Source organism: Ranitomeya variabilis, chromosome 2 (assembly GCF_051348905.1).
Source record: "Ranitomeya variabilis isolate aRanVar5 chromosome 2, aRanVar5.hap1, whole genome shotgun sequence".
In the NCBI taxonomy this organism is placed as follows: Eukaryota; Metazoa; Chordata; class Amphibia; order Anura; family Dendrobatidae; genus Ranitomeya; species Ranitomeya variabilis.
This window is the reverse complement of record NC_135233.1, coordinates 957,237,884-957,259,658: the sequence shown is the minus strand read 5'-3', so window position 1 is coordinate 957,259,658 and position 21,775 is coordinate 957,237,884. Positions and strand designations below refer to the sequence as shown.

Sequence of the window (21,775 nt, the reverse complement as noted above, 5' to 3'; positions counted from 1 at the left end):
GCTATATCCCTTCCCTCACTGTAAGCCCACCGTTTACCACACCACCTGCAGTAAATGTGGCGGTTTCGTCGCAAGGCCAAAGCAGTCAGGGAATCACCAGGTTCGTGGTAGGAAACACTGTATGTAGGGCAACAGGAAGAATACCATCACCAACCCTCTCTCAGTCTGCCATGTCCACCGGCACCCCCGCTAGTTCCACCCTATGCAGCTCTCCAGTCCAGCTCACCCTACATGAGACTCTCGTTAGGAAAAGGAAGTACTCATCCTCGCATCCGCGTACACAGGGTTTGAACGCCCACATTGCTAGACTAATCTCGTTAGAGATGATGCCCTACCGGTTAGTTGAAAGCGAAGCTTTCAAAGCCCTGATGGACTATGCTGTACCACGCTACGAGCTACCCAGTTGACACTTCTTTTCGAGAAAAGCCATCCCAGCCCTCCACCAGCATGTAAAAGACCGCAATGTCCATGCACTCAAGCAATCTGTGAGTAGAAAGGTGCACTTGACAACAGATGCATGGACCAGTAGGCATGGCCAGGGGCGTTACGTCTGCATCACGGCACACTGGGTTAATGTGGTGAATGCAGGGTCCACAGGGGACAGCAATATTGGGACAGTTCTGCCTAGCCCACGGTCTAGGAAACAGTTGGCTGTAGGCGTTCGTCCCCCCTCCTCCTCCTTCTTGTCCTCCAGCAGAAGCGAGAGCTCGTCCACAGACCACAGTCGAATGACCACTCCATCCGCAGCTGCCACTGTTGCACACGAGGTGTCCCATTATGGAATAGCTAGTGGCAAGCGTCAGCAGGCTGTATTGGCAATGAAGTGTTTGGGCGACAACAGACACACCGCAGAAGTTCTGTCCGAGTTCTTGCAGCAAGAAACTCAGTAATGGCTGGGCACTGTACATCTTGAGGCAGGCAAGGTAGTGAGTGATAACAGAAGGAATTTTATGGCTGCCATAGCCCTTTCACAACTGAAACACATTCCTTGCCTGGCTCACACCTTAAACCTGGTGGTGCAGTGCTTTCTGAAAAGTTATCCGGGGTTACCCGACCTGCTCCTGAAAGTGCGCAGACTTTGCTCGCACATCCACCGTTCGCCCGTACACTCCAGCCGTATGCAGAAACATCAGCGGTCTTTGAAACTTCCCCAGCATCGCCTAATCATCGACGTTGCAACAAGGTGGAACTCCACACTGCACATGCTTCAGAGACTGTGCGAACAGAGGCGTGCTGTTATGTATTTGTGGGAGGATACACATACACGGGTAGGCAGTTGGATGTCAGACATGGAGTTGTCAGGTGTGCAGTGGTCGAAGCTACAAGACCTGTGTCAAGTCCTTCAGTGTTTTGAGGAATGCACACGGCTGGTTAGTGCAGACAACGCCATAATAAGCATGAGCATCCCCCTAATGCGTCTGCTGATGCAGAGTTTGACGCACATAAAGGAGCAGGCATCTGCAGCCGAGGACGAGGGAAGCCTTGATGACAGTCAGCCATTGTCTGCTCAGGGAAGTCTACAGGACGAGGTGGCGGGCGAAGAGGAGGAGGACGAGGATGATGGGGATGAGTATTTTTTGGATGAGGAAGCTTCTCAGGGGGCAATAGAAACTGCTGGTGTTGCAAGGCCGGGTTCAGGGTTTTTGAGGGAGACAAGTGACGTTGATTTGCCCGAAAGTGCTCCTCAACCCAGCACATGCACTGATTTGACAACTGGAACATTGGCCCACATGGCGGATTATGCCTTGCGTATCCTCAAAAGGGACCCACGCATTATAAAAATGATGACCGATGATGATTACTGGTTGGCCTGCCTCCTTGATCCTCGCTATAAAGGCAAATTGCAAAATATCATGCCACATGAGAACCTTGAACAAATATTGGCAGCCAAACAAGCAACTCTTGTAGACCGTTTGATTCAGGCATTCCCAGCACACAGCGCCGGTGATGGTTCTCATACGAGCTGAAGGGGGCAACAGGGCAGAGGTGTTAGACGTGCACAAATCAGAAGTGGCGTTGGACAGAGGGGTTTTCTGACCATGTTGTGGAGTGATTTCGCAATGACCGCAGACACGACAGGTACTGCAGCATCAATTCAAAGTGACAGGAGACATTTGTCCAGTATGGTTACTAACTATTTTTCCTCCATTATCGATGGTGTCCCTCATCCGTCATTCCCCTTTGATTACTGGGCATCCAAAATAGACACCTGGCCTGAATTGGCCGAATATGCATTGCAGGAGCTTGCTTGCGCAGCAGCTAGTGTGCTATCAGAAAGAGTATTCAGTGCTGCTGGTTCAATACTGACCGAAAAAAGGACTCGTCTGGCTACCCAAAATGTTGATGATCTAACCTTCATTAAAATGAACCACTCATTGATTTCTAATTATTTTGCCCCACCTTTCCCGGCTGACACCTAGCTTTCCTGAAAAAAGGTCTTGCTTTGGGACTGGTGTTACTGACTGTTCCAATCTCTTAATTTGCAGATGCTGTTTGTACAGCATACAACATGTTTACGCCTCCCTAAATGGCCTAACTCCCCCCATGGGGCCGTGGTCTCGCCACTTGGCACAAGCACCCGTCAGAGTGCCGTTTGTCTGAAGAGGTGGGTGTGCCCACTTTTGGTCGACGGCACTGCCACTGGGTCCCTCATAGTACAATGAAGTGTCTCTGGCGGTGGTGGCGCGCACCCAACGTCAGACACACCGTTGTAACATGAGGGGCCCTGGGCCTGTACCGCCATCCACGAGAGAGTGTCCCCCCAGCTCAAACAGTGCTCTACCACTTGCAAAATTATCTCTCACTGCTCCACCACTGTTTAGTCTATGCGCTGAAATCCTTCAATGCCTGGCACTGACAATAACAACTTGTTGACATGTATGATGCTAGTTAAAATAGGCAAGGGTCCTGTCCTACATTTACACCAGTAAATACTTTGCGCCAAATTACAATGTCTGAAAGTCAGCATAGGAGCCCACCCCTGTACCTAAGTATGCCACCCTTTTTTTTGTTTGTTTTTTTTTTTTTTGCGAGACATTAACATCTAGTTTTTGGGAGTACTTACTGTCTGCAGTCCCTCCTTCCAATTGTCCTCCGCTGACCACACCAATGCTGCCTGTGTACCCCTGCCACATAATGGAAGCTGCATAGAGCCTATTTTGTTATTTTAGGCCTACTAAGTCTGTCTGCGGTCCCTTCTTCCAATTGTCCTCCGCTGACCACACCAATGCTGCCTGTGTACCCCTGCCACATAATAGAAGCTGCATAGAGCCTATTTTGTTATTTTAGGCCTACTAAGTCTGTCTGCGGTCCCTTCTTCCAATTGTCCTCCGCTGACCACACCAATGCTGCCTGTGTACCCCTGCCACATAATGGAAGCTGCATAGAGCCTATTTTGTTATTTTAGGCCTACTAAGTCTGTCTGCAGTCCCTCCTTCCAATTGTCCTCCGCTGACCACACCAATGCTGCCTGTGTACCCCTGCCACATAATAGAAGCTGCATAGAGCCTATTTTGTTATTTTAGGCCTACTAAGTCTGTCTGCGGTCCCTCCTTCCAATTGTCCTCCGCTGACCACACCAATGCTGCCTGTGTACCCCTGCCACATAATGGAAGCTGCATAGAGCCTATTTTGTTATTTTAGGCCTACTAAGGGTGTCTGTGGTCCCTCCTTCCAATTGTCCTCCGCTGACCACACCAATGCTGCCTGTGTATTCCTGCCACATAATGGAAGCTGCATAGAGCCTATTTTGTTATTTTAGGCCTACTAAGTCTGTCTGCGGTCCCTCCTTCCAATTGTCCTCCGCTGACCACACCAATGCTGCCTGTGTACCCCTGCCACATAATGGAAGCGGCATAGAGCCTATTTTGTTATTTTAGGCCTACTAAGTCTGTCTGCGGTCCCTCCTTCCAATTGTCCTCCGCTGACCACACCAATGCTGCCTGTGTACCCCTGCCACATAATGGAAGCTGCATAGAGCCTATTTTGTTATTTTAGGCCTACTAAGTCTGTCTGCGGTCCCTCCTTCCAATTGTCCTCTGCTGACCACACCAATGCTGCCTGTGTACCCCTGCCACATAATGGAAGCTGCATAGAGCCTATTTTGTTATTTTAGGCCTACTAAGTCTGTCTGCGGTCCCTCCTTCCAATTGTCCTCCGCTGACCACACCAATGCTGCCTGTGTACCCCTGTAGCCTAATTTAAACCACATCGAGCCTGCTTTATTATTTTAGGCCTAGGAAGTCTGTCTGCGGTCCCTCCTTGCAATCGTCCTCCGATGACCACAGCAATGCTGCCTGTGTACCCCTGTAGCCTAATTTAAACCGCATCGAGCCTGCTTTATTATTTTAGGCCTAGGAAGTCTGTCTGCGGTCCCTCCTTGCAATCGTCCTCCGATGACCACAGCAATGCTGCCTGTGTACCCCTGTAGCCTAATTTAAACCGCATCGAGCCTGCTTTATTATTTTAGGCCTACTACCTGTCTGTCTCGGCCAGTCCACTCCTTACAGTTGTCCTCCACTGAACAAAGCTATGCCACCTGTGTACTCCTGTTACCAATTTTGAACTGCATTTATCCTACTTACTTATTTGTGCCTAGTAACTGTGTAAGCCTCTCATAACAGTTGTCCTCCACCACAGAACGCAGCTATTCCACTTGTGTACTCCTTTTACCAATTTTGAACTAAATATAGCCTTCCTTTTTATTTTAGGCCTACTTCGTGTGTCAGAGCCACTAATTACACATGCCCTCCTCCGCTGAACCACGCTATGCTGCAAGTGTACTCCACTTACCAATTTTGAACTGCATTTTGCCTAATTACTTATTTAGGCCTACTTATTGTGTCTGTCTCCCATTACAGTTGTCCTCCACTGTACAAAGCTGAGCTTCAGTCTTCAGGCTTTCGGCCTATATTATCAGATATTAAACTGCATTTGGCCTACTTGTCTGGTTGGGCCCTAGTAACGGTGTCTGCCGCTCCTGGGTTTTCTCCTGTTTGGTTTTCTTGAGCTTCAATCTTCAGGCTCTCATTAAGTAGTGTCGGGGTCGTAAACGACAATTACCCTTCCTTCACCAGTCATTCCAAATTAAAGTATGAGCCGAGCATTTGGTACCGGGTAAGAATGACTCAGACAAGGTGCTGATTCAATCTCAATTGAATGCCCGTGCATCTACTCATGTCTGCAACGGTCACAACAACTGGCTTTATTCTAAAATACACAATACTATATTGAGTGTTAGGGGAAGGCGTGCATTAGGCGGGGTTTAAGCTAGCATCCAGTCTTTCTGATTTGTTCTGACGTCTTCTGGTGGATCCCTCCTTTTCTTCACATTCCTTAAGTTTCGTTTCTGAGGAAATGGCTTAACCCTTCGGTCACTAACCTGAAACGAAACTGAACACTGGCGGCCATCTTTAAATACAATTACATGTGCATTAGCTAGCAGATGGGAAAAACTTATTGTTTTACAGTATAAGATATAAAAGTACAAAAAGTATATAAGGAAATATATTTTCACCTTGACAATCCCCCCTAAACACTAAGTTTTTCCCTTAAAGAAAGATCCTTCGAGACTGTCCATGTGATGGGAAAAGGGGAGGTGGATTTCTTCATCCAGACACCTCAGAAACTCTCCCCTAGCGAGAGGCCTCCAGGCAGCTGAACCCTTCACTAACCTCACATGGAGTTCTCCCACTGTCCCTAAACTAAATCTCTTAGCATCATCTGAGAATGGGGGGTTTTGTCTACTCTCTTGAGAGGAATATACTTCGGGATCTCCCCTGGATCAGTACCATCGTACTCTGGTGGGTCTACTTCTTGATTGAGGAAGGTGCCAGTCGGAGTTGCTTTGGCAATAACCTTTTTTGTACAAGGGAATAACACAACATAGAATTATCGATTCAACTATAAGGAGGGCAATTAGTACCAAACAAACTCATTGAAGGAATCCCTTGATCTCACCTAACCAACTGGAGAAGAAAAATATGTCTGCTCCAGCATACATGACACGTCGTCTTATTGTCCTAATTTGTTCAACTTCTTTAGGAACCTTCAGGTCTTTTGGATCTTCATTTCGCCATTCAGGTCTGGCTGTCTATATTTCGTCTCGTAAGTCTTTGGTCATACTGTCAATGAATGTATTTACCAATACTCTGACATCAAGTGGGTTTATGGGACTGTACTTCATGTCTTCCCATTTCAGCTGTAGCCGTCCAAAGTATAGCTCTACACTCTCTCCTTTGTCACATCTGTAAAAAGTCTAAATTTGCGTCCTAGCACGTCACCTGTTTTTGTGCTCACTAACTACCTAGGCCTGCCTAGGTGCACTTATACATCCATCATATTGTCATTATTTGTCTGTAAAATGAGAAAGGTTGGTTCTCAGGGTCAGCCAATTGTTTTTGCATAGCTAGCTAGTCAGAGGGCCTCCAGGGATAATACTCCTGTATCTGTCTTACCCTACCTGATGTGGTTGGTTCTCTGGTGGTGGGGGCGACATGACATGCTGGTCTACAGCTCCTTCCCAAAAGGATTACTGTCAGCCTACTCCCAAAAGTTAATGTCTCCACTATCCACCAACCACAATCCTGTGTCAGCTTCTTATATCACTGCATGTGATCTTGTCTGGACAGGATTCAGTGTAATTCTCTTAGGTCGGGTTGCAGCACGGGTCATACAAGTGTTAGGGCCTAAATCCTCAACTATACCCTGAAAGGCATCACAGCTATAATTGACAAATCTTTAATCTCTGTAATATATATAATTTATCCATTCAACATTTTTATTAATCTGCACCTGTGGGATTATAGAAGCAATGCCGGCATAAATCTGGTTCTGGGCTTTAAACTGGTCAGGCAACCCCCTTGGCACCCCAATGGCATCAATATATACCTGTGGATCTTCTTCATAACTCATGTGGAGCTGATCAAAACTTCTCCTCTTTCTGGTAGGTTCATCAGGTATCTTTGGTGTACATATATTGTGTGTGTTTAATTAGCAAATTAGTATCTAGAGAACTGTTCTCTTTGCAGAAACCTGTCTCGAAGATCCCTACTGGTGTACCTGTGGTGTCTTGGGAATTATAGCAGGTGTAATTGTCAGCTAATACGGTTACTTCTCCTGGGACCTTTAGTCTAGGTTTCTCATGAATTAGTAGGACATAATCTGGGCAGTCAGTGGTCTTCAGACCTTTCAACAAATTCATGACACAGGCAGTGGTGTTGTCATCAGGAAAAAGCAATGCATGTGTGTATAGGTGTGTATTCGCAGTAGCACAAGCAATACATCCTACAGAGATATTCTGGACTCTTACATTGTATCTCACCCATTCTAACCACAGGTTTTTCCTTGGGGCTGTTTGTGTTTCTATGGAGAAAACCTCTTGCCAACTGAGACCTGGAATGGGTATCACTTCATTAACTACATTTTGCAAATGCTCACCTGGGCCTGTTTTAGGTGTACTGGTAACAGGGGCCTTGGTTGGTCTGAAGCTAATATCCTGGAGCTGGATATGGCCTAAATTCCCATGGTATCCACTACTAAATACATAATTATAATGCCTTCCCAGTACAAATGTCTGCAGGTCAGCAGATTGGGGGCTTTCAAGATTTAGGAGGAGGGGGTGAAAACTTTTACCCCATTTACAGCCCCTAAGTGGTTGTGGAAGGGCTGTTAGATGCATTCTCCCGCGAAGACTCCTACCCGTCCCATCCTTGGGAACATGGCTTCACTAGGTTTATATCCCCAATCATCTCCCGTATTCCAGGCAGCATCTGTCTAATAATAACAGTTATTGTTGTCATTTCTGGTAACACATATATAAAACTGGATGATCCTCTCTACCACCCGTCCAGTCTCAAGGCACTTGACTACATCACAGAAATCAAATCGTCAGATATTCACCGGGGCTGTCAGGTTTACCCAGAGAATAGTGGGACCAGGATTCTTATTTTTGCAATAGGGGCCGAAAAGGTAGGGGCGAGGATGGCCCTCAGTTCCAGGATCAAAAACAACAGCAACATTTCCCTTCAGTCACTATTGTGACTAAACACTGGTTCGGTCTCTTTTACAGTGTGAGGCGTGGATCCAGGTGCTCTTTCCTTCAAGTTTTACTGCAGTGGGGGTAACCAGGATCATCGTGTGGGGTCCTTCAAATCTTGTCTGGAGACAATCTCTGCACACAAACTTTTTCACATACACCAGGTCTCCTGGCACAAAGGGATGGTGTCCAGGAACCTTGTCTGGGTCTGGAAGAGAACTGAAGACAGTTAAATGCACTTTGGCAAGGTGTCCATGTAAGGCCTGCACATAGCTAGTCAAGTCCTGGTACTTGGGCTGCAACTGTTGTGGAAAGAAACATTCAAGATTGGGGCTCCTGCCAAACAGAATCTCATACGGTGACAGTCCTGTCTTCCTGTTTGGGGTATATCTTACTGAAAACAAAGCTAGAGGGAGGCATTCTGTCCATGGTTTACCAGTCTCTGTCATTGCCTTCTGGATTTTAAGCTTAAGACTTCCATTTAGTCTCTCCACTCTTCCACTGCTCTACGGATGGAGTATGCAATGCTTGACTTACCCCCAGTGCTGCCATTACCTCTGACATGATCTCTCCAGTAAAATGGGAACCCAGATCGCTTTCAATGACTTCAGGAACTCCATACCTGCATATGATCTCAGCCATCAGTTTCTTCGCCGTTGTCTTAGCCGTAGCTTTGGCAACTGGGTAGGCTTCTGGCCAACCTGAAAATAAATCAATGCAGACCAACACATACTCATACGTCCCTACCCTGGGTAACTGAATATAATCAATCTGCAGTCTCTGGAATTGGTTAAAGGGCCGGGGAGTGTGTTTGGATGGGGTTTTCACTGTCCTACTCTGATTATGTGTGGCACATATCATGCAGCTCTGTACCTGCCTTTCTGCGCAGGTGGAAAACCCGGGGGGCAATCCATTGTTTCTGTAGGGTGTCACACATGGCCGTCTTCGAGTGGTGCACATTCCCGTGCAGAACCTGTGCCATCATTGGGTACAGTACCTGTGGTAGGCAGACCTTTTCACCCCTCCCCCATAGTCCAGTGACGGTATCAGAGCAAGCCCCTATCTTTTGCCACCTATTTTTCTCCTCCTTACTTGCCTGTTCTTGTAACCGGGCTAAGATGTCTTTCAACACAAGTGGAGATGGTGGGGTGTCTAGGTGATGTACTTGAGAGGCTACAGGAGTGCTTGCTGCTTTCTTGGCAGCCTGGTCTACCAGTGCGTTACCCTTTGTCCGTCCATCAGTGCCTTTGCTATGTGCCTTTACCTTTATGATGCCTGCTTGGGTGGGAATCTGTAGTGCATTCATAAGTTGCTGGACTGCCTCAGCATGTTTAAAGGGGTGGCCATTTGCTGTCAGGAAAGCCCTGGCTCTCCAGATAGGCCCATAATCGTGTGCAATGCCAAAGCATACCTGGAATCAGTGTAGATATTTACAGTCTTACCTTCTGCTAGTTTGCACGCTTCTATGAGCGCCTTGAGCTCTGCTTCTTGTGCAGACATATGAGCTGGCATTGACTCTGCCTTGATTATCTCATGTTCTGAGACCACAGCATATCTGGTACAGTAGCGTCCTTGGTCATCTTGGTGACGGGATCCATCTACAAAAAGCTCAAAATCAGCATTAGAATGGGCACACTAGAGACCAGCCGTTTCCTAAGACATTAATTCTAGACAATCATGTGATTTGGAAACCTAATCTTGTTCCTCTGGATCCATTCTAGAAAGAAAAAGAGTGTCCTTTTTCATGACACCTTCATGTCACCTACTCCTCCCCCCTTTGGATCCATAGGAACTAGGAGAAGAATAGCGGGGTTCAGGACAGCGCACCTTTTCAAAATCACATTAGTAGGCATGAGAATAACACACTGAAGTCGCAGCTGTCCAGCCATGGACATGTGGCTAGGTTGTACTTGGTTAAGGATACTATGTACATCATGTGGGGTGTGAACCATCAGTGGGTAATTCAAAACAATCTCTGAAGATTTGTGTAGCAACAGCTGGACAGACAACACAGCCCAAACACATGAGGAACTTCCTCTTGCCACCGTATCCAGGCGGCCGCTGTAATAAGCAACAGGTCTCTATTTGTCTCCATGAAGCTGAGTCAGCACACCTGTAGCATGTCCTGCATAGGTGAGCTCTGTCTGCAAGACAGTCTGCAATACTGTACGGCAGTGCTCGGGTGTCTTGTAATCAGTATCTAGGGCCTGCAGTGTGTAGCACTATATCACAGGGCAAATTCCCTCCCTGGGTAGTCATAGCATCTCCTGGATGCAAGGGGCCATAAGTGGCAAGGTAGGCCTGACACTCTTGGGCTATGACTGGGCCCCCCTTTGGCATAACTGTCCACGTCAATTGTCATCCCTGATAAATGAATGCAAACAGAACTGGCAATCTGGGTATAATGGAATGCTGAAGAAGACATTGGCAAGATCGATAACTATGAACCAAGCAGCATCCTGAGATATCTGGGACAAAAGAGTATGTGGCTTAGGCACCACCGGAGTTTCTGGAACAGTAACTGCATTAAATGCCTGTAGATCTTGTACCAGCCGGTACACGGGGTTGGCCGGGTGGGGTCTTTTTCTTAACGGGAAACAAGGGTGTGTTACATGGGGAAACACAGGGTATCAGGGCACCATTATCGAATAACATTTGTATTTGCCCCTTGAGACACTGCTCCTGATCATATTTCAAAGGGTATTGATGGACTTTAGAAAAAGGGGCACCAGGTTTGAGAAACACTTTTACTGGTTCTACAGGCATTATTGGGGGAGAATCTGGGTCTATCAGGACCATCATAACCGTAGGAAGGGCAAGTAGGATACACATCTCTTTATATTTATCTGCATAGGAGTTATATAACGCAAGGACCATCTGACCATCATCTTGGAATTATATCCTGGAGCAGAACTGTAATAATAAATCTGCCCCCAGTAAATTTACTGAACATATAGAAAAGATTACGAACTGAGCAGTAACTTCAGGGAAAGGTCCCACAGGGATAGGTTTTATAAAAGTATATTTATTGGGTCTGTCATCTACTCTAATTAAAACAAGCTCTTGATCTGAGAATTTGCATGGCGGGGCTGGGGAGAGAGATTCCCAGACAGGGTTAAAAGGGATATTTTAGTATGAGACTGGATTTGTGTAAGGTGGGGAGGGCTGGAGCTGATAAGAAACGCTGCTGTCCTCGCAGCTGTGAAAGGGGGGCTGTATTTGGAGCGGGGAATCGCTGTCAGCGTTTAGCAAGGGAAAGGTGGGGGCTACAACTCCGGGTCTTCTTGAACAGACCTCTCTACACTAAGAATTAGTAACTCCGCATACATCACAGATCCACGCAGCCGGATCACAGGATGGAGGCGCACCAAGTTCTGACAACCCAACATATATATTGGTGCCTTAGGATTGAGGGGCACAGCCAGATTTCACTTTCAATTTACAATATTTCACAGATCTACCAGCGCGTACAACACTAAGAAAACACAGAGAGACTCAAGAGCGCAGCGACCTGCTGCTGCCCCTCCCTACCAGAAACACGGAGATAAGGACAAAAATCACTGCATTCCTCAGCACAAAAAGGGAGAAGCGAGGCCCAGCTCCCTGCCCCCCCCCTCTCTCTCCGGCACGTAGCGCAGATAAGGAGAAAGAAGAAGAACTGACAAAGAAATCTCGCAGCGGTCTGCTTCGCCCTTCCCCTACACTACACAGCACTGATACAAAGCTCCGTATCCTCTACAAAGTCACAAATTACAGCAGTTTTCAGACCTAATTTCTACAAAACTTTCCTATAATCCTCCGTGGTCTGGGCGGAGCCCCAAGGACGGTCCGTACACACACACGCGGCAGGTCTCCACCCAGGTTGGATTCTGCACAACACAAACAGGACACACCTACACTTCTGGAGATCTCTTTCCGCCGCCATTACAGGGCGCTGGCTGAGACTGCATTTTCATCATCAGTGGCACGGCGGCCATTTTACAATCTGTAAGATCACAGTTCAAAGGCATTTTATAACCAAATACGGGTTCTACATTGTCTGATCCTTCCTCTCCATCAACCTATTTTCATCCTTTGTTATTTAAGCCTCGCGCAACTCGCAGATAAGCTTCTTGACTGTCTCTTGCCCTCCCGTGACCATTGTCTTGACTTCCACAGCATCTTCATCTAACTTGTGGGGCACAGACTTCTTCTGCTTTAAGATACGCAGCTTGGCTCCCAGGATACTATGACCTCCTGCAGTAGGCCACTGGCAGCGATCTTCAACACTGGGTTCCACAATACGGAATCTCGCTCAACGTATTAGAAAAAGAAGAGCCTCGCGCTCAATATTTTCTGTCCCTAACCTGAACACCAGTGATTAACAGACTATCCTGCCACGATATTCTAAACATTCGGGAGGCGGTCTCCTAGTGAGAGCCCTCCACAGAAATACAGGTGGTCCCTCTCCGGGACGTCTTAATTACCTAGCTGGTACAATATCACAGAGGCTGCGTCTCCTATCCCTTTCTCTAAGCTGCCCCACAATCTACAACTAGCTCAATTTTTCAGTCCACTTCACTACTAGACAACAGTCACGGGTAGGGTGGTTGAACGGAGTACAATGACCGGTGGAGGAGGTGTGGTGTACAGAGGTCGCACAGGATGCGACGTCTCTCAGTTGCTGGTTCAGAGCGTGGCACAGGATCACGTTTGATCTCACCACTCGATCATTCACCTCCCGGACCCAAGGAGACTACAGACAAACCAATAACGGCTGAGACACTAGCAAGTGTGACATATACAGTGTACATGATCGCCACTTACCGTGTGCGGAGGGTGATCAGTCCTCGAGGTCAGCCACTACGGGTATCATCCACAGACATCCAGGCATGGGTCCAGAGAGTCTCGGATCGCTGGCCACGCCCCCCGTTGGGCTGCCAAAATTGTCGGGGTCGTAAACGACAATTACCCTTCCTTCACCAGTCATTCCAAATTAAAGTATGAGCCGAGCATTTGGTACCGGGTAAGAATGACTCAGACAAGATGCTGATTCAATCTCAATTGAATGCCCGTGCATCTACTCATGTCTGCAACGGTCACAACAACTGGCTTTATTCTAAAATACACAATACTATATTGAGTGTTAGGGGAAGGCGTGCATTAGGCGGGGTTTAAGCTAGCATCCAGTCTTTCTGATTTGTTCTGACGTCTTCTGGTGGATCCCTCCTTTTCTTCACATTCCTTAAGTTTCGTTTCTGAGGAAATGGCTTAACCCTTCGGTCACTAACCTGAAACGAAACTGAACACTGGCGGCCATCTTTAAATACAATTACATGTGCATTAGCTAGCAGATGGGAAAAACTTATTGTTTTACAGTATAAGATATACAAGTACAAAAAGTATATAAGGAAATATATTTTCACCTTGACAGTAGTTGTTGTTAATATGTGTGGTTGGGGCCTACTAACGTCTGCCGCTCCAAGGTGTTCTCCAGGTTTACTTACCTGAGCTTCAATCTTCAGGCTCTCATTAAGTAGTTGTTGTTAAAATAACAGTGTAGTTGGCCTACTATTTTGGTTGGTGCCTACTAACGGTGTCTGCCGCTCCCTGGTGTTGTCCTCCACTGCACAAAGCTGAGATTCAATCTTCAGGCTCTCATTTAGTAGTTGTTGTTAACATGTGTGGTTGGGGCCTACTAACGGTGTCTGCCGCTCCAAGGTGTTCTCCAGGTTTACTTGCCTGAGCTTCAATCTTCAGGCTCTCATTAAGTAGTTGTTGTTAATATAACACTGCTGTTGGAGTACTAGTGTGGTTGGGGCCTACTAACAGTGTCTGCCGCTACAAGGTGTTCTCCATGTTTACTTGCCTGAGCTTCAATCTCCAGGCTCTCATTAAGTAGTTGTTGTTAATATAACAGTGCAGTTGGCCTACTAGTTTGTTTGGGGCCTACTAACTGTGTATGCCGCTCCCTGGTGTTGTCCTCCACTGCACAAAGCTGAGCTTCAATCTTCAGGCTCTCATTAAGTAGTTGTTGTTAATATATGTGGTTGGGGCCTACTAACGGTGTCTGCCGCTCCAAGGTGTTCTCCAGGTTTACTTGCCTGAGCTTCAATCTTCAGGCTCTTATTAAGTAGTTGTTGTTAATATAACACTGCTGTTGGCCTACTAGTGTGGTTGGGGCCTACTAACGGTGTCTGCCGCTACAAGGAGTTCTCCATGTTTACTTGCCTGAGCTTCTATCTTCAGGCTCTCATTAAGTAGTTGTTGTTAATATAACACTGCAGTTGGCCTACTAGTTTGTTTGGGGCCTACTAACTGTGTCTGCCGCTCCCTTGTGTTGTCCTTCACTGTACAAAGCTGAGCTTCAGTCTTCAGGCTTTCGGCCTGTAGTATCAGATATTAAACTGCATTTGGCCTACGAGTTTGGTTGGGGCCTACTAACGGTGTCTGCCGCTCCCTGGTGTTGTCCTCCACTGTACAAAGCTGAGCTTCAGTCCTCAGGCTTTCGGCCTATAGTATCAGATATTTAACTGCATTTGGCCTACTTGTCTGGTTGGGCCCTACTAACGGTGTCTGCCGCTCCTGGGTTTTCTCCTGTTTGGTTTTCTTGAGCTTCAATCTTCAGGCTCTCATTAAGTAGTTGTTGTTAATATAACACTGCAGTTGGCCTACTAGTGTGGTTGGGGCCTACTAACGGTGTCTGCTGCTGCTTTCTGTTCTCCACTGAACAGAGCTGAGCTTCAATCTTCAGGCTCTCATTAAGTTGTTGTTTATATAACACTGCAGTTGGCCTACTATTTTGGTTGGGCCTAGTAACGGTGTCTGCCGCACCTTGGTGTTGTCCTGTGTTATTTTCCAGAGCTTCAATCTTCAGGCTTTCGGGCTATATTTGTAATATTAAACTGCATTGGGCCTACTAGTGTGGTTGGGCCCTTAAAACGGTGTCTGCCGCTTCTGGGTTTTCTCCTGTTTTGTTTTCCCGAGCTTCAATCTTCAGGCTTTCGGCCTTTATTTGTAATATTAAACTGCATTGGGCCTACTAGTGTGGTTGGGCCCTTAAAACTGTGTCTGCCGCTCCTGGGTTTTCTACTCCACTGAACAAAGCAATGCCGCCTGGTTAGTCCTGTTACCAATTTTGAACTGCATTTAGCCCACTTTATTATTTGGGCCTATATCTGTGTTTCATCCTCATCCTGCCCATTGCCCAGCCAGTGCTAGATGAGTCTTGTGGTACATTGACCCAGACCACTACATTCCCCTTGCACGCTACGCAGCCACAATCTGACCCTGCTGAAAGTCAGGTTCCCCTTCCCGCATACTATACCACCTTACACAGGGACAAAGAGGAAGGTGCAGATGAAAGTGCAGGTTCCTTCATCAGGTGGGGGGGCATACTCGTTGGCGACGTCACAGGCACAGGGCCCCTCAGCAGAGTACGCAAAAGTGTCGCTGCCAGTGGGAGGCGCCCCCGCCGTGCAAACACACTGCCGTACTTTGAGGGGCCCTGTGCCAGTGCCAATGCGAACGAGTGGGCCCCCCCTGCTTGCTCAGGATCGCAGCACTTGCAAACTTGAAATACTTACTTCTCACTGCTCCACCGCCGTGACGTAGTCCACGTTTCCTGGGCCCACTAAAAACTTGAACCAGCCCTACCCCCCACAACTTTAGCCAAATGACCCCCAATTTCCAATGCCTAACTATTATTATAAAGTTAATTAAGATTGACAAGCTTCAGTAACAAGAATGGATGTTTTTGCCATTAAAATGGGCACTGTAGGTGTTTTCTGGCCCCCACTCACTGCCGACTATGCTTCTCCATTGACTTGCATTGGGTTTCGTGTTTCGGTCGATCCCCGACTTTTCGCAATAATCGGCCGATTGCACTCGACTCGACTTTTGAGATAGTCCATAATTTCCCACGGGATCAATAAAGTGTATCGTATCGTATCGTATCGTATTGTAGTCGGGTTTCGCAAAAACCCGACTCGACCCCAAAAAAGTAAAAGTCGCTCAACCCTACTGCTTAGCCGTACAGAGAGACTCTAATGGGAAGGATGCTATTTGACTCTATGAGCAAAAATTTTCCTAGAATATATTGCGGACTCCATGCATATAGCCCCTCAAGTGTCCCCATTTTGGAAATTATACCAATCTGGGAATTTATCTACAGGTGTATTGACAATTTAACTCCATGGGTGTTTTCCAGAAACAAGTAGCAGGATGTTACTGAGGGAAAATTGCAAATCTGCCATTGTAGTGCCCATACATTGCAGTGCCAGTTATGTTGTAATGCCTGTACATTGTAATGCCCATTACGTTGTAGTGCCCTTCATATTATGCCCAGCTCGTGCTTCTAGAGACATGCACACATAAGTTAAGTACTACTGAAATGCCAAATGTGGATGCTAAATGTGGTTTAGGCACAGTGGTGCTCTGAAGGGATGGGGACATTTGGCTTTGGAAGCGCAGAATTCGATGGATTTTTTTGGGGAAAGCTATTTCATTTTTCCAGACCTTTTGTATTACCAGTAACATGAAAGCCCCCTTTATTTCCATTAACAGAAGATGGAATTGAGTGACAGCTTGCTTTTTTTGTGGATTGAGTTGAAGCTTTCATTGGAAACATTTCACATAACATTTTGGATCACATTTTGCCTGTGCTCTACACTGAGCATTTAATGGGTATCCATTTAAATCTCCATTTCTGTCGACAGTCATGTTTTGGCATGTTTTTTGCTGGACTAGTTGACAAAGAGTTGGGTTTGCATTGCTCTATTCTGAGAGCCATATATTTTTTACACTGATAAAGCTGTATGGTTGCTTGTTTTCTGCAGGACAGAATGGTGTTTTCAGCACTAGCATTTTTATTTACACTTGTGTTTTTGAAAACATGTTATGTCACTTTTTGTTCTGCAGCATGATGAAAAAGTATAGCTAGTTGCCTCATTTTTTATTTTTTTTCTTATTATGTTCAAAAAAGTGGTTAACTAGTGTGACAGTTTTATAGATCAAGTCATTACAGATTTGGCTATACCAAATGTATGCTCTTTTTTTTCTTTATTTTTGTTTTTATAGAAAATGGCATGTATATGTGTATAATATATTTATTTTTATTTTGTGATTTTAAAAAATATATATTTTTTACTTTTTTTAAATCTTTTTTACTTGATCCCTCTTTGGTACTTTAACTTTTATCACTCTGATTCTTGGTATAATGCATTGCATGCATCTGTGATGATGTCGCAGGGATGTCGATCAAACAGCCTCCTAAATGTTGCGATCGATATCAATCGCGGTATTTAGATGGTGTGATGCAGTGACCTCTGTTACAGGTAGGGGGCACTGTATGGTCTTCCCAGAATACGCATGGAGGCGTATTGAGGCCATAGGAATGCATGGCAATTGCAGGAATACAGTAACTGTGGTGATGAGATATAGTCCAGCGTTATTGTGAATGGCCGGAATGTGTGTCGCAGAGGAAGACACTCTGCACTGTCAGCCTGAAGTAAGGATGTTCTGGGACCTGTATTCCTACAAGTAAATTGTGTCGTTTAACAAGGGAGACTGGCAGGGCTAGTTATGAGAGATGGGTGGGTCGAACTAGCCACACACACACCTCCGCTGACAGGTTGGGCGATCTCATAGGGCTCTTCTAGGGAGAGACTAGCCCCTATATTATAGGTTACTACACTTATTCCCTGCTGGCCCATATACTTCTTTATTGCACCATTTTTTAAGTAAAAGTTGATTTTTAATATATCAATAAAAGGTAATTCTTAGAGGTCTTTTTTTTTTCCTCTTGGTTCTTAATCCCAATGACACCACAAATGTGTCCAACAATTTCAGCTGTACGTGGAAATGCACTGTTTATGGCGGTGCAGTACTGCTTAGCCACACAGCGAGACTCAGGAGGGACGGCACTCTGTTTGCCTCTTGGAGGCCAGATTTTCCTAGAATAGTTTGCAGTCTCAATATTCTGAGCCCCTAAGTGCTAGAAGAGCAATATCCTCCCTCAAGTGATTCCATTTTGAAAATTATACCCCTTTGGGAATTTATCTGCAAGCGTAGTGACGGTTTTAACTCCATGAATGTTTTCCAGAAAAAAGCTGCAGTGGATGTTGCTGAGTGAAAATTGCAAACTGCCATTGTAGTGACCAGTACATTGTAGTGACCAGTACATTGCAGAGCCCAGTACGAGGTGGTGCCCAGCTCATGCTTCTGGAGACACGCACCCGTGAATTAGTTGGGCTTTCATGCCTACAGAAATGACAAACATGTGGACACTAAATTTGGTTTAGGCACACAGTGGGGCTTAGAAAGCAGGGGGCATTTGGATTTGGGAGCGTAGAATTTCTTATGGGGGATGAGGAGCTATTTAGCATTGGCACAGCCTTTGTGCTTCAAGTAATGTGGAAGCCCCCATATTTCTAGTGACATATGATGGCCCTGGTTGGGGGCTTGCATTTTGTGGATTGATTTGAAGCTTTTGTTACGCACATTTTACATAATATTTCAAATCACATTTATCCGACGCTCTACGCTGAGCACTTTGTGGTTTCCATCTAAATCTCTGAGTTATGTGGTTCAGGTGAACACCCCCCCCCCCCCCCCCCATCCCGAGGGATCCATTCACTATAATGAGGCAGTAGAGTTAGGCCGGCGTCATACTAGCGTGTTTTACGGACGTATGAGAGGCGCAGAAAATACGGATTGCACACGGTACAATGATTCTCTATGGCCCAGCCCCTATCTGCCGTATTTTACAGATCCATATTATACGGTCTTGTACGGCCGTAGAAAATCGCAGCATGCTGCGTTTGTCAGCGTATTGCGCAAAAAATACACCAATGAAAGTCTATGGGGGCGAGAAATATACGGATTACACACTGACCAACAGTGTGACTTGCGAGAAATACGCCAGACATCTCCAGGTGCCAGGAAATGTGCCAAGCCCTCAATCAGGAAGCTCAGACATGCTAATTAGCTCAAAAGGCCAGACAGATATCCCGGAAGTCTGGTGCTCGCCTCCACGGAGTTGCAAGCAGCATGGCAAGCATCATCAACGTGGATATGCTCCTCATCCTGGTCCAAGAAAGGCCTGAAATCTAGGACCAGCTGGATCCAAATTATTCCAACCGGGCCAGGAAAGAGGCAGCTTGGAGGACCATCTGTGGGATCCGATTCCCAGATTATGCCCAACGGCCACGTGCGGAGCAGACACAACTTTGTAAGTACACTCATGTTGCGACATTAATTAACCTTGAAAAATGTTTTACCTACATAATTTCTTGAAGATTTTTTTTTTTTGGAAACATTTTTGTACAAAAACAAAGATCATGAACATGAGAAAGTGTTTAGGTACATAGATAATATAGATGTTGTGTTGGGTACTATTTTTGTTAACACCAGACTGGTACAGAGGGGAGTGAACCCTGTCCTTGTGTTGTTTCATTTTCTTATGTATAATGTACTTGCTGTTGTAAGCAATTTAAACTTTAGGGAAATCATTTAAGAAGGCATTTTCTTAGCATCCACACAATATGATCAATCAATAGCAACTGTTGTAAACAATGTGCAGAATGAGCTTATATAATATTTGTTAACATGTCATTGCAGTGGATGATGTTATGAGACGATGGCGCAGCATCAGGGACCAATATCGGCGGGAAAGGCAGCAGCGGGCAAGAAGTGGCTCAGCAGCAACAACCAAAAAAAGAAAGTACATATACTACGATCAACTTTCATTTTTGGATCCCAGTATGGATCTAAGACAGTAAGTAAAAACCTCACAACACAATTCTTCTTCTTCTTATTATTAGAATTATTTGTTCTTGTTATAGCGTCATTTATTCCATGCCGCTTTACATGTAAGGAGGGGTATACAGAATCAAAACAAGGTAAATAATCTTAACCAATACAAGTCAGAACTGGTACAGGATGAGAGAGGACCCTGCCCGCAAAGCCTCACAATCTACAAGGGATGGGTGGGAACACAGTAGGCAAGGGTAGAGCTGGTCATGCAGTGGTGTGGTCGATTGTTGGTGAATGCAGGTTATATGCTTGTGGGAACAGGTGGGTGTTCTTGCTCTTTTTTAAGCTTTCAATGGTAGGCGAGAGTGTGATGTTTTGTGGTAGAGGGCTCCAGAGTAGGGGTGATACCTAAGATAAATCTTATATACGATTGTGTGCTGAGGAGATAACAGGGTATTCGAGAAGGTGATCTTGTGAGGATCGTAAATTGCGTGTAGCTAATTACCGTGAGACGATGTCACACACGTCTAAGAAACTTATGTAAGAAAATGACTGTAGTATTTTTTTAATGTTTTGATTTTATTTTTTTCATACCAGAGCACAGTCCAACCTCACTGAGAGGGAGACCGGGTCAGACTCGGAGGTTGTAATAGATCCAGTTGCTGTTGATGATGAGGTGGCAAGCCCATCTTTCGCATCTTCTAGATCCATCCTCCCTGGACCATCGGCTTCTGCATCACAACAGACAGCAACAAGTGTGGAAGATGCAGCTCCAACTACATCAGCAGCACCTGATCCTGTAAGCCAGGAAGAAGAGCATGGACAGAGCAGCAGCCCTACTGTCCCACTGGTGTCCTCCCCACAGGCATCTGTGCCTTTACGCAGAGGCCGCAGAAGGAGAGAGCTGCAAGCCACTAGGAGGGAAGTGGACGCTGGGGTCCTCAATTATTTGGCCAGGGCAGCCACGGATGATGGAGAGGAGGCCTTTGCTCGCAGCCTGGCCCGGTACCTTCATCCCCTTCTCCGTGAGGTGAGGCTCTGTGTGAGAGGGTGTATTCAAATCCTGATTGATTTAAGCACCGCCCCAAATGACCCCTATGAGGTTTTTGAAGTTATTGAAAGAAGGCAGTTTTCACAACATAACCTCTTTCCCCTTCCACAAAATCAACAGGTGCATGGTCAATCAGGATTTGAAGCACCTCCTCCACGTGTGCCTACACCTCAACCCCTCCCTACCCAAAATCAACCAAGGCCAACACCGTACCATATGGCAGCCTACAACCAACCTTCCCAATATGGCCACTTTTCCAGACCCAGTGCTATAGGCTGGTCCCAACCTGGGTTTGGACGACATGGCCATTTTGGGGGTGGGTATGAGTCCAGCCAATATGTTCCTCAGCATGAGGGCCAGAGACAAATCACTTATGGCCAATACCCAACTGGCCAATATGAACAAGGCCTGTATTTTGATCCGCTACACACACAGCATCCACACAGGCTGAAGGACAATTGGCCCCACAAAGGCCACCTGAGCAGGACCCTGAGCTGCCGCCATCACCTCCACCAACTTACCGAAATCTGTAACCAACATGTTTTTTTTTTTTTTGTTATTTGTTACGTGTAACCATGTTTTGGTTACCTGTGTGCTGTAATTGCAGTTTGTTCTTTATTGTTTTTTTTTTTTTTTTTTTTAAAAAGGCAAAAAAAAAAACCATGAAACAAATATGGTTGAAAGTTTACAACAAAAGGCTTTTGCTTTAAGTAAAAAATGTTGTCAAAAGCCAATTGACGTTTGTGGGACAATCATTCTTAAATCACACATATGCTCTGTTCATAAGCATCTGGTAATTAAGTAAATACAACACACAGAGTACAGTTTCTGTATAAAACCAAATTTATATGGTGCTAATATGTTTGGAAAATAAGAAAATCACAACTGCGAAACAACATAATCTTGCCAGGGAGTAGCTCCCTGAGGAGAAACAAAATAATTTGTGAAAATATCTC

At 45.9% G+C, this 21,775-nt stretch overlaps 2 protein-coding genes across 4 annotated transcripts in view; both read left to right on the top strand.

The window, feature by feature from the left end:
* Positions 1-21,775, top strand: part of SLC9A9 (solute carrier family 9 member A9) — a 1,256,356-nt gene that overhangs the window by 474,352 nt on the left and 760,229 nt on the right. The gene's annotated exons all lie outside the window — the stretch shown is intronic.
* On the top strand, positions 19,618-21,447 carry LOC143810065 (uncharacterized). Its single transcript, XM_077292955.1, has 2 exons — positions 19,618-19,790; positions 20,366-21,447. The coding sequence occupies exons 1-2, from the start codon at positions 19,645-19,647 to the stop codon at positions 21,390-21,392; spliced, it is 1,173 nt and encodes a 390-aa protein (XP_077149070.1). The 5' UTR covers positions 19,618-19,644; the 3' UTR covers positions 21,393-21,447.